Source organism: Sciurus carolinensis, chromosome 9, assembly GCF_902686445.1.
Source record: "Sciurus carolinensis chromosome 9, mSciCar1.2, whole genome shotgun sequence".
NCBI lineage: Eukaryota > Metazoa > Chordata > Mammalia > Rodentia > Sciuridae > Sciurus > Sciurus carolinensis.
In genome coordinates this window covers 99501313-99515057 of record NC_062221.1, presented here as the reverse complement: position 1 = coordinate 99515057, position 13745 = coordinate 99501313, and the positions used below count along the sequence as shown (strand labels likewise).

The following is a 13745-nucleotide window of genomic DNA, read 5'->3' as shown; positions in this document are numbered from 1 at the left end:
TGAGGCTAGGAATTGTAGTCTATTCTAAACAGTTATATACCTGAAAAAAAATAATCTAACAAACTCTTGATTATTCAATAATGTTTCCTAGTAGGAAGTTATTGTTATTTGGGGATTAATAGTATGTTGTTATACTGTGTATAGATTGGTCTCCGGCTTTGTTTGATATTTACATGTATTCTTTTATTATAGTTACTTGTTTATATACATTTTTCCCAACAGACTAAGTTCTTTAACATCAGAAAGGTAGATCTTTTTAATCTTTGTATTCCTTGATCCTTGTACAGGGCTTAGCATATAACAGATACCCAATAAATATTGATTTTATGTTTGAATTTTATATTAGATTTTCCAGAATTATGTCTTAACACATACTTTTCTAAAATTCTTAGGATTGAGGATATAATGTATCTTTTTATCCCTGGTTTTTATTTTTTTATTTTTTTTGGTTTTTAAATTATACTTCATCTATAATAGGTCCTCAATAATGATTGCATGGATGGATGGATACATATATTGGAGAACAAAAGGAGCAGCAGCAGCAGCTATTTTATTTTATTTTTATTTTTTATTTTTGGTACCAGTGATTGAACTCAGGGACACTCAACCACTGAGCCACATCCCCAGCCATTTTTTATATTATATTTAGAGACAGGGCCTTGCTAAGTTGCTGAGACTGGCTTTGAACTCAAGATCCTCCTTCCTCAACCTCCCAAGTTGCTGGGTTTACAGGTATGCTCCATTGTGCCTGGCAGCATCAGCAATTTTAGCAGTATTGTCATGTAGTTTGAAGCAGTGTGTACTTTGTGGTGACTGGTAAGGATACAAAGACTTAGTTTCCACCTCATGGGAAGATGTAGGCTAATATGAAGATCATTTAGAAGATAGGATATTATGATAGAGGGTGAAGGTGATAATAGAAGTGGAATGGAATCAACAGAAAAGGATTTATGGGGAAAGTTGTACTTGAATTCGTACCTAAGTATTGAAACACAAATCCTGTGTAGGAATCAGGAGAGAGTAGAGGGTGTCCCTTATCTGGCTTTTGTAGTCCTAAAGACCTGTATTTCAATTGCAGAGGCTTTTGAGAGGACTTGGATTTGAGTCCTGACTCTACCTAGAAATAAACTTGAAAAAACATTCTTAGTCTGTATAAGTTTATTGGGAATGTTGCTGTCATTTTATCTGTGCTTATATTGCTCCCTCTGCCTAGAATGTTGTCCTCCCTCTGTTAGAATTATGTAGCTTTATGACTTCATTCACATTCCACTTCTCTGAAGCCTTTCTAGACTATAACTCATCCCTCTCTTTTTACTTTCTTCTTAAATTCCCTCACACTATCCTAAGTCTTTTTCACAGAACATAAAAATTCTGTTATCCTCAGTAATATTCTGTCTCTGTTTTGGCACTGATGTTCTGTGAGGACAGCAACCATATTTTTATTGATCTTTGTATCATGATTCCTAGAAAATTTCTGTTACCAGTAGACAGTCAGTACATATTAGTTCCCTACCTCTGCTCTAATGTAGTGGATTTGTTTTTATTGATGATTTCCTGGGACTTGACTCAATTCATTCTCAAGGACAACTGCCTATTTTATCTGTGGAAGCCAGTTCTGGCCACGTCTAACTCCATATTTTTAATGATTAGTGTGATACTGTTTCTGGAAGATCAGGCTGCTTTTATTAGGTCTAATCTTACCTTTTACTCTTTCTTGATAATGAAGGTATAGCAAAAATGTGACTTTAAACATCTTAACTTTCTCAGGCATTGTGTGAACTGTGCTGAGGTACTTGATGAAAGAAAGTGGTATAGTGCAGATGTGTTTTTCAGTTGCATCTAAGCCCAGAAAGTGCCTTTTACATTTATCTTCTTATAATGTTTTGTTTAATGTGGGAATCATACCCTCTAAACTAATATGTTCAATATTATTTTCTGCAGTGGTGATGGGAATGGTCTGTATTAGCTCTGTCCAGTAAGGTGTATCTTTAATCCATGTGGTTTTTGAGCACTTGAAATATAGCTTATATCACTGAGAAAACAAATTTATAATTTTATTTCAGTTTAATTCATCAATTTTAAAAGCCTCTTGTAGTATTTGCTGCCATTTTAATCATACAGTACTACACAAAATCCTGTAGAGTAGTTGTTATAGTAGATTCTAGTGGTGTAGAAAAAATGGAAGAGACAAACATGAAACTTGAACTTGTTTCTTTAAACAGCAGGTTCTACTAATCTTTCATGGATTATATCTTTTTCACTCCTTTGTTTTTATATTCATACTTTTCTGAAAAGTAGCTGTCGTTCACTTTCACTGTAGAAACTTTTGCAAGATGAATTTTAATAAAGCACTTCTTTAGTCACCTTAATAGTCTGCCAGTATTCAGTGGTTTTCTATTCTCTGTCTTTGGAACCTTCTTCAGTCTGGCTTTAGTCTGCATTTATAGTCCTTAAGGATTTGTTCCAGTTAGTGTTCAGTTTGTTGCTTTTTTCTTCATTCTTGCTTAGATTATGCTTCTGCCTACCTAAATTTTAGACCTAATTTCCATCTCCCCTATGAAGTTTTTTTTTTTTAATGACCTTCAGGGATCTTCTGTTAATCTCTTACTGTCATTGCCACTCCTTGACTGATATAATCATGTGCACCCTAGACCTTTATTTGCTGTCATGTATAGAAGCACTCCTTCTAAAAACAGAAAACCTCCAATTATATATGATTTGGAACATCTAAAACATATTCCTATAGAAATAATGCAGCCTATTTATTTTGTTTGCAAGCTGTTCTCAAAAATCTTTAGTTGTAGCTTTATATAGTTAAAATAGTTGTTTTATTTTTTGTAGTTTCTCCTGTTTTTTGATTCTTCTAAACTATTTTATGTTTTAAATGTTCATGGTTTTCTTTTAAACTCCACAGAATTTATCCCTGGGGGTGACTGTGGTGTTGAATGGTTGAAAGTTTTATTGTTTGTAAGTTGGAGATTAAATAGTATTAAGGACAAGAATTCAATCACTCATTCAACATATACTTATTGAATACTTATTAGGTGCTGGGATTATAAAGCAGTTTAAAAAAATAAAGAAATTTCTATCTGCATGTAATGAAAAATGTAGTTGGATATTTTGTATTATCTAGCCTCTCACCAAACCAATATGTTCAGATGAAGTGTCTGTTATACAAACAAGTGGTAAACATTCCACTTGTATTTAAATCACATTAAAATACTAAAGTTAAGTTAATATTATTTAATTAAACTCTAAAGATTTTTCTTTTGTATCATTTTAAACAGAACATCCTGAAGATGTAGCTCCTACCGTTGGATTTTCTAAAATTGACCTTAGACAAGGAAAGTTTGAAGTCACCATCTTTGACTTGGGAGGTGGCAAAAGAATTCGGGGAATTTGGAAGAATTACTATGCTGAGTCCTATGGGGTAATATTTGTTGTGGATTCCAGTGATGAAGAGAGAATGGAAGAGACAAAAGAGACAATGTCAGAAGTGTTAAGACATCCTAGGATATCTGGAAAGCCTGTACTGGTGTAAGTAACATTAGTGTCATTGTAGACTAGGGGTAGTGACATTAAGCAATAAGGAAGTTTATCTGTTACAAACTATTGAATTAGCTAAAATAGTTATGCCCTAGTACAATAAAATGTATGTAATTAACAGAATTACTGATCTATAAAAAAGGGATAAAGAATTGAAGGCTATGTTATAGAACAAGCCTTATAATTAGATCTCTTGGGTGTTTTAGTCAGCTTTTTTGCTGCTGCAACTAAAGGATCTGGCCAGAACAACTGTAAAGGTGTAGAAATTTATTTGAGGGCTCACAGTTTCAGAGGTCTTAGTCCATAGAAGGCTGGCTCCATTCCTTGAGGCTCTAGGTGAGGCAGAACATCGTGGTGGAAGAGTGTGACAGAGGAAAACAGCTCACATCTTGATCAGGAAGCAGAGAGAAACTACACTTACCAGATATAAATATATACCTCAAAACCACGCCCAATTCCCCCTCCTTCAGCCACATCTTACCACTTCAGTTCATCCCTATCAGGGGATTAATTCACTGATTAGGTTAAGATTATAACCCAATCATTTCTCTTCCAAACTTTCTTTCACCATCTCACACATGAGTTTTTCAGGGACACCTCACATCCAAAGCATAACACTGGGTATTCAAATATAAACTCATGTTTTCGTTGATGATTTACTTTCTATCACATTTTGCAGTTTGAAATTGTCTATTAAAAAGGTTCTAAAATAATTTCAAATTTTTCTTCTTTTAATAACATGTTTTGCCATTGTCCTTCTTTTGTTTTGTTTTTTGGAGAACATTCTTGTTTCAGGTTATTTAAATGGTTTATTTTTCTAATGCCACATTGTTATCAATATTTACTTCTATAGCTCCATCTTACACATTGATCTATGTCATTACCATTTTAGTCATATAGGTATATCATTTTGTCCCACCACCTGAACATTTTTAAAGAAGTGACAAAGGTCTTTTGTATTCATAGCATTTATGTGTGGTAAACACCAGATGGCGCTATAGCTATGGTCGGTAGTAAAGTGAAAGTTCCTTAGTTTAAATTTCTTTTTAACTTGAAGCTAACTAAATATTTGTCCTTGCCTTCTTACTCCTTTCCCCTTATTCTTATGATTCATTATTAAGAATTTTAAAAATATCGGGGCTGGGGTTGTAGCTCAGTGGTAGAGTGCTTGCCTAGCATGCTTGAGGCACTGGGTTCAATCCTCGGCACATATAAATAAATAAATAAAGTAAAGGTCCATTGACAACTAAAAAAATTTGGAAAAAAAAAAAAGAATTTTAAAAATATCAACTTATCATATAAATAGATGAAAAAGTCTTAGTTTTCATTGTTCCTCAGTAGTAAATGAAGATTTTTAAATGAGGCAGTTTGGAAGCTTTGATTACAAAAGTTAAAAACCTAATTGTATCATTTACTGGTAAAGCTTATACTTTAAGCTTTTTATGGATTTAACTAATTGGGGAAGGTATGTGGTATATATAATCATTCTCACCTTTACTAAATCTGAAGTAAAACTCTAATAGAGATAGATATGAAAAGTTAATTTGTTGAACCCCTTAGACTGAACAGTAATTTCTAAAGTAAATGATATTAATGACTGTAAAAAACAAAAGATAATAATGACTGTTAGTCATTCATAAAATAGTTGTGGGTCCATATTTAACCAAAGTCATTTATTTTTCTTTTATCTATTTTTTGTGCATTTATTCATGTATGTTACATATTAATTCATCAAGTCATTTGTTGAGTATCTACTCTGTGCCAGGCACTATTCTGGTGAGGGGAATTTGGGAACAAAAACAGTGAAAAGAAGTTCCTCTGGAACTTATGTTTTAGCAGGTAAAGTTTACAATAAATAAAATTAACAAATTCTGACATATATTAAGTGATAAATATATTGAAAACAATGAAGTAGGTGAAGAAAGATCAGAATGCCTATAGTGGTAGTGACACCAAGAGAATTTTACCCTTATAATTAAGATAATTGTAAGAAGATGGCACTCAAGGTGATTGAGTCAGTCTTGCAGATTTCTGTGGAAAAGCTCCATGGCAGGAGCTTGCAATTAAGTGACTGCAGTGATTTCTGAGTAATCAGATAATTGTAAGCAAAATGTCTGCTTTCAGTTTTGTCATCTCTCTCAGCAAATTTCCTGAGTACAAAAAAAAAAAAAGTACACAACCAGGATGATTATTTCACCATTTTAATTTTGTAGTCATTGAGAACTTACAAAGACATGAGGATTAATTATGGAAAGGATAGTATGTTTATGAAATATAGGATGGTTTATTATTTGACCAACTTTTTTCAAGGGAGTTTTTTTTTTTCCCCTTAAATACATTTTAATTGATGCATAGGAATTGTACATGTTTATGGGGTACAATGTGATATTTCAATATATGTATAAAATGTGTAATATGATTCAGATCAGAGTAATTGACATTGCTATTCTGAGATTTGTGTTTGTGCTGTGAACATTCAGTCCTGTTAGCTATTTTGAAATATTTATTTGTTATCAACCATAGTTGTACTACTGTATTGTATAACATATTGGGATTTTTTTCCTCCTGTCTGGGGAATACTGTACCCCTGGTACCCATTAATGATTCTCTTTCATCCTTGCCCTCCCTGACTATTTCTACCTTCAGGTAGCCACTATTTTATTTTCTACTTCTTTGAGATCAACTTTTTTAACTTCCACATATAAATGAGTTCATGTAGTATTTGTCTTTCTATGCCCGCCTTGTTTTACTTAAGAGAATATTCCCCAGTTATAGCCATATTGCTGCAGATGACAAGATTTCATTCTTTTTATGACTGAATAATATTCCATTTTGTTTTTATACTTTTTAATCTCTTCATCTTTTGAGGGACATCTTGGTTGCTGTTTTGGCTATTGTGAATAGTGTAATAGCCATAAATGTAGGTATACAGGTGTCTCCTTGATAATAATTTATTTTCCTTCAGATGAAAGTCCAGGAGTGAGATTATTGGATAATATGGTAGTTTTCTAAGTTTTTGAGGAACCTCTCCTCTATTTTCCCTAATGGCTTCCCGAATTTACATTTCCAGCAACAGTGCATGATTGTTCCCCTTTCTTTATATCCTCACTAGTGTTAGTTTTGGTTTTTTTTTTTGTTTTTTTTTTGTCATTTTAATAATACCATTCTGACTGAGGTGAGGTGATTCTTTATTGTGGTTTTCATCTGCATAATAGTGAATGAGAGTTTTTTTTTTTTTATATGTTTGTTTACTATATATCTTCTTTTGAAAAACTATGAGTTCACTTGCTCAGTTTTTTTTTTTGTTGTTGTTGTTGTTTTTTTTGGGTGGTGCCAGGGATTGAGCCCAGGGCTTCACATAGACAAGCGCTCTGCCACTGAGCTGTAGCCCCAGCCCCCATTTGCTCAGTTTTTTAATTGGATTTTTTTGTGTTGAATCATTTAAGTTCTTTATATATTCTGAAAACTAATCCCTTGTCAGATGAATAGTTGGCATATATTTTCTCCCATTCATTAGGTTGTCTCCCATTCATTAAGTTGTCTTCCTTTTCAGTAGGTTATCTTGCTGTACAGAAGCTTTTTAATTTGATGTTATTCCATTTGTCAATTTTTTCTTTTCTTTGGGGGTCATAGCCCAAAAATCCTTGCCCATATCAGTGTCCTGAAACACTTCCTCTAGGTTTTTTTCCTAGCAATTCATAGTTTGGGCTTGTACATTTAAGTGTGGTGCATTTTGAGTTGTTTTTTACACAATGGTAAGAGATAAGGGTCTCCTTTCTTTCTTCTGAACACAGACCATTTTTCTAAGAACCATTTATTGAAGAAACATTTATATTTTCTGATGTTTGTTCTTAACTGCCTTTGTCAAAAATAAGTTGGTTGTAAATACTGTTATGGTTTAGATTTGGTGTCCCCTAAAAGGTCATGTGTGAGATAGTACAAGAAGGTTTAGAGATGGAATGATTTGGTTATGAGATCCTTAATTTAATCAGTGAATGAATCCCCTGATAGGGATTAACTGAGTAGTAACTAAAGGCAGTCAGGGTGTGGCTGGAGGAGATAGGTCATCGAGGATGACTTTGGGGTATATAATTTGTATATGGAAAGTGGAGTCTCTCCCTTTTTGCTCTTTGATGTGATATCTTAAGTGGCTTTTCTCTGCCACACTCTTCTGCCGTGATAGTGTCTCACCTTGATCTCTGAGGAGTGGAAGTGGCTGTCTGTGGACTGAGACCTCTGAAACTGTGAGCCCCCAAATAAACTTTTTCTTCTCTAAAATTGTTTTTGTCAGGTTATTTTGGTCACAGCAGTGAAAAAGCTGACTAAAATAACCTAGGTTTATTTCTGAATTTACTATTCTATTCTTTTTGTCTACGTGTTTGTTTTTGTGCCAGTACCATGCCGTTCTAGTTACTAAACCTTTGAACTAATGTTTTCAAACCAGGTGTGGTAATGCCCTCCAGCTTTGTTATTTTTGCTCAGGATTGCTTTGGCTCCTTGGGGTCTTTTGTGTTTCCATAAAAATTTTAGGAGAGCTTTTTCTTAAACATCTGTGAAGAATATCATTGGTATTTAAAAAGGAATTAAATAAAATCCATAAATCACTTTGAAGTAGTATGGACATTTTAACAATATGAATTCTTCTAATCTGTAAACATGAGATGTCTTCCAATCTTTTTGTGTCCTGCTCAATTTCATGACTGTTTTGTCATTTTCATTGTAGGCATCAATCACTGTCTTGATTGTATTTATTCTTATTTATTCATTTATATATTTTTTAAGTAATGTGAATGGATTCCTTTCTTGACTTCTTTTTCAGCAATTTTCTTTATGATGTTTATAGTAAAGCTATAGATTTTTTATTTGTTCATTTTATATCTTGCATCCTTACTGGATTTGTTGATCAATTTTACTAGTTTTTTGGTGGAGTCTTCAGTTTTTTCTATATGTAAAATCATGTCATTTTCAAACAGGGATAATCTGAATTCTTTTTTTCATTTGAATGTCGTTAATTTGTTTCTCTTGCCTAATTGCTATGGCCAAAACCTTCAATACCATCTTGTATAAGGTTGATCAAAATGGCATCTTTGTCTGGTTTCTGGTCTTAGAGCAAATGAGTCTGACTTTTCCCATTCACTCTGAAGTTAGTTGTAGGTTTTCAATATATAACCTTTATCATGTTGAGATATATTACTACCATGCTTCATTTTTTTTTTTTTTTAACCAGGGATTGAACCAAGGGACTCTTAACCACCAAGACACATCCCCAGCCGTTTTAAAAATTTTTATTTTGAGACAGGGTCTCACTAAACTGCTTAGGGCCTCACAAAGTTGCTGAGGCTGGCCTTGAACCTGTAATCCTCCTGACTTGGCCTCCCAAGCCACTGGGATTACAGGCATGCACCACCACACCCAGCCCATGTTTATTTTTGAGAGGTTTTATCATGAAGTTTATTGAATTTTATTGGACACTTTTTCTGTTTCTATTGAGATCATCATTTGACTTTTGTCCTTTGTTCGTGAAAGTGATATGTTATGTTTATTCATTTGCACATATCCTACCATCTTTATATCTCTCAAATAAATTCCACTAGATCATGGTATAGAATTTTTTGTGTGTGATTTTGGATTTGAACTACTAGTATTTTATTGAGAATTTCTACCTCAGGCTTTATCAGGGATATTGGTCTGTAGTTTTCTTTTTCTTTTTTGGGGGAGGTTACTGGGAATGGAACTCAGGGACACTCTTTAAGAGAGGGTACCTAAGGAGAGTTACATCATCCGTGCATGCTCTTCAAGGGGATACTGATGTTGTAGTCACTTCTTCCTCTTCCACTTCTTGATCTTGTTCTGTCATACGCTCCTGCTGTGCTATACTGCCTCACCAAAGGCCTAAAAGCAAGGGTCAACCAGTCTTGGACTGGAACCTTTACAACTGTGAGCCTAAATAAATATTTTTACTTTATAAATTGATTGTCTTAGGTATTTGTTATAGTAGTGGAAATTTGACTAACACGGGAAATTGGTACTGAGAAATAGAGTTGTTTCTCTGATTGTAACTGACAATGTGGATTTATTTTGCTGGAGAAATATGGAAACATGGAGAGGCAGGCTAGAGAAAACCTAGAATGCTGGATGCAGAGCTTATTGAACAATTCTGATGGAGGCTCAGAAAACCAGAATGCTGAGAGGAATGTGAACAATAATGGTTATGCTGATGAGGTTTCAGATGAAAATGAGTATTCTATTATAAATTAGATTAAAGAACTTTCTTGTTATACATACCATTACAAAGGATTTAATGTCCCTTTACTCGTGCTGCTTTTCTGGTCAAACTGCAAGTTTTCCATATATTTCTGTTCTGTTCCTTTTTGCTCCTTATTCTCATAATAAAAATAGCCCATAATATGCCACAACCTAAATGCTATGCTACTTTGAAGTTGCTTCCATTGAACAGCATAGTTATTACCTTTAAGCTCAGCCTCTCTTGGAAGGTATCAGGGCATGGACAAAAGGCAGCGAAATTCTGAATGACCTGACGACCTCCCACTAACTTCTACCTCTTAAAGGTTCTGACATCTCCCTGTTGTGCCAGACTGAGTTCCAAGCCTTTTCCACATTTGTCTTTGGAAAACATTCAAGGTAACCTTAACAGGTGAAGATAACCCTTACCATCCCTACCCACAAACTCTTGTTTTAGCCATTTATAACTTAAAAAAAAAAAAAAAGAACCTCTTACTAGTCTTTCAAAGAAGGCTTTCCAAGAGAAAAGAAAAAAAAAAAAATAGCAATTTTTGCAGGTGTATAAAGAGCACTGAAATCAGCATTAATTCCAAATTTTAAGCTCAAAATTAACCATAAAAACTTTTCATGAATAACACAATGTACTGTTTGTTGATTACCTGTGAAATAAACTGAGATATGAGGTATATTAAGTGTCTTAACCTTCTGAAGATTTTCAGCATACCAAGTTTACCCCAGTGGTATAAGAAGACACATGCTCTTTCTATAGCTCCTATATCTAGTATAATCTTGAAGAAAGTTGTTCTCAGAGAGGTAACATATTATTTCCACCACCATTTTTTGAGGATGGTTGAATCTTAGTATTTAACCAGAATAAGTCTGGAAGCCCACAAGCTAAACTTTTCTTCTAGAAAAATAACAGTTCTACTTATGTTGCACATTTGGATTATTGGAATACTTTCTTGTTACTTTTTTGTTAAAAACAGCTTTTTAGTGGAGTTATATGATCTAACTTAACTTTAGGATAAATCTTGTAAATTGGATACTTATAATGAAAGTGATATATATATATATATATATCACTATATCTATATATCTATATCTATGTACATATGTGTGTGTGTATATATATAAATTTATATATATATAAATTTATATATATATATATAGAGAGAGAGAGAGAGAGAAAGAGATTGTGTGTGTGTGTGTTTTACTCAGGGAAGAAAAAATAGTATCTCTTATCCTATCTTACGAGATGTTAGGAGTATTTTAATATGAGTTTTTTTACCTTGGGTCTTTCACATAGAGGCTTCTAGAACCTTCCGAAAATATATATATAATTCTGCAAGCATGTGATTTTTGGGAAGCACATTCTAATTCTCATCAAATTTCAAAAGGAATTTATGGTGATAGCAGTAAGTTTCCATATTAGAAGAAATAATAATCAGGCTTTTACTATTACTTTTTCAGTATTGAATTTTTGTCTGTAACCTTTATATGCTTATTGACTAATCTTTTGTCTTGATAGTATTATAGGAAAATTTCAGTTTGTAATTTTCTTTGATTTGTATCCTTTATTATAAGTGTACAGAGTTAAGTCACTTATGAATTATCCTGTCATTAGGATTGAGTCAAGTTTATTTTTACTATTTTTGTTTGTTTTATTCAGCTTTTTTGCTGCTGTAACACAAAAAGATCTGACAAGAACAGTTTTAGAGGAGGAGGAGTTTATTTGGGGGCTCATGGTTTCAGAGGTCTCAGTTCATAGACAACCAGCTCTCTTCCTCAGCCTTAAGTTGAGGCAGAACATCATGGCGGAAGAGTGTAGTGGATGGAAGTGGTTCACATGATGATCAGGAAGCAGAGACTCCTAGATACAAAATATGTACTCCAAAAGCACATCCCCAATGACCCACCTCCTCTAGCCACAGCCTACCCACTCTCTGTTACCACTCAGTTAATCTCTGTCAGGGCATTAATACACTAATTGGGGTAAGACTCTTAACCAATCATTTCACCTCTGAGTCTTCTTGCATTGTCTCCCACATGAGCTTTTGAGGGATACCTCACATCCAAACCATATCAGATCTTTAAATAATAAATGGAATCTGGGTGACCTCTTAGAATGCTGGAGACCCATAATTATCTACTTGTGTTATATAATCAGTTAACTCTCAGATATAGTGGTTAGTTCCATAATTTAGGAATTTCACCCTCTGAAACCTCTATTCACTAAAGTTATAGGTCCCATTGGCCTACGATATGTCAACTTTCAATGCAGCCTTACCAGGCTGCCATCATTAGTTTCATTTATTTATTTACTCTAGAATTTCTTAGTGAGGGCTTCCTTTTGTTTCTTAATGGCCTTCAATTATAGTTGGAGCCACAGTAGTTTTCATTAAAGCTACAGTTAGTTGATTCTCTGGGACCTGCAGAATTTCCCATCCCTGTATCACCCATGCATTCTTCATTATTTTCTATTTAAAAACAAAATAACAAGGAAAAATGTTTGATGGTTTTGTTAGGTAGCAAGATATTGTCTATGGACCACCTTCTGCATCAACCCAGACTTCCTGAACTTCTATATTTTTTTTTTCCACTTCTGAACTTCTGAGGGTGATGTTAGGTGTGTTAGTTATGTTTTTGTCACTGTGACAAAAATACTCAATAAAAACAATTTAGAGGAGGAAAAGTTTATTTGGGCTTACAGTGTCAGAGGTTCAGTCCATGGTTAGCTGACTCCGTTGCTCTGGGCCTGAGGTGAGATGGAGCTTCATTGCAGAAAAGCATGATGAAGAAAGCTGTTCACCTCATAGTAACCAGGAAGTAGAAAAGCGAGAGCAAGAGACAGAGGAAGAAAAAGAAAGAAAGGCAAGTCCCCAGTGAAGTAACTTCTTCCAGTCATGCCCCTCTTGCTAACAGTTAACCAACCAGTCCGTTCATTTAAATGAGTAATCCATTCAGTGGATTAATCTGTCAGTCAGATTACAGTTCTCAGAATCTAACCTTTTTATTCCTGCACGAGCATCAGGGGGGAAACCTCATATTTAAACCATAACACTAGGGATGCTTTGGGTTTTATTTCTCCCCACTCGCCCAGGGGCTCTCCAGATCATTCTGATGCACAGCAAAAATTGAGAACTATAGGGGTAGAAAAAAGTGTGGACTTTGGTGTCAGACAGGGCTTGGGTAGATTACTTATTCTTTCTAAGCTTCTTGTGTCTCCACTTATAAATAAAGATTTTAAAGCCTCTGTTGTCATATGAATTTCTGAATAACGTATTTAAAGCATCTGGTGCAGTATTTTCCTAGTGTTGTGTAAATACTATGATAGATTTGAATATTATTGTTGCTGACAGTAGGCTATTTCCAGATGGAAATGAATTAGAGGAGCTGAGAGACAGGCATGATGAATGCACCCAGCTACAGGAAGCTGAGGCAGGAGTTTTGCAGGTTTGAAGCCAGCTTAGGCAATTTAGGAAGACCCTGTCTCAAAATTTAAAAAAATAATAATAGAGAAATTTTAAGGGCCGAGGTTGTGACTCAGTGGTAGAGCGCTTGCCTAGCACATGTAAGCCTCTGGGTTTGATCCTCAGCACCACATAAAAAAAATATTTAAAAATTTTTTTAAAAGACTGGGGATATGGCTTAGTGGTAGGACACTTGTTCATCATGCCCAATGCCCTGGTTTTAAACTCCAGTACTGCCAGAAAAGTTAAATAAATAAAAAAGAACTGGTTTTAAATTTTTTATGAATTAAGTCACATAAAACTTATGATCACAGAAAATGGCATAATTTAGTGGTTATGAGTAAATGTCCTCGTGATGATAATAGTTTTTATTAATTGTTTTTATCATCTTATACTTTCAGAACCAATAGATTTCTAATATTGTGACTTCAACCCCTTTAAGAAATTTTATCCCTTTCAGATAGTTATATTAATAAAAAAAACTAC

General features: G+C 34.1%; 1 protein-coding gene across 3 annotated transcripts in view; it reads left to right on the top strand.

The window, feature by feature from the left end:
• Arl13b (ADP ribosylation factor like GTPase 13B) overlaps positions 1-13745 on the top strand; it is a 62879-nt gene that overhangs the window by 16245 nt on the left and 32889 nt on the right. For all 3 annotated transcript variants that reach the window (XM_047564836.1, XM_047564835.1, XM_047564834.1), the window contains exon 3: positions 3288-3537. In XM_047564836.1, coding sequence (XP_047420792.1) covers positions 3288-3537 — 250 coding nt within the window. The remainder of the gene's footprint in view (positions 1-3287; positions 3538-13745) is intronic.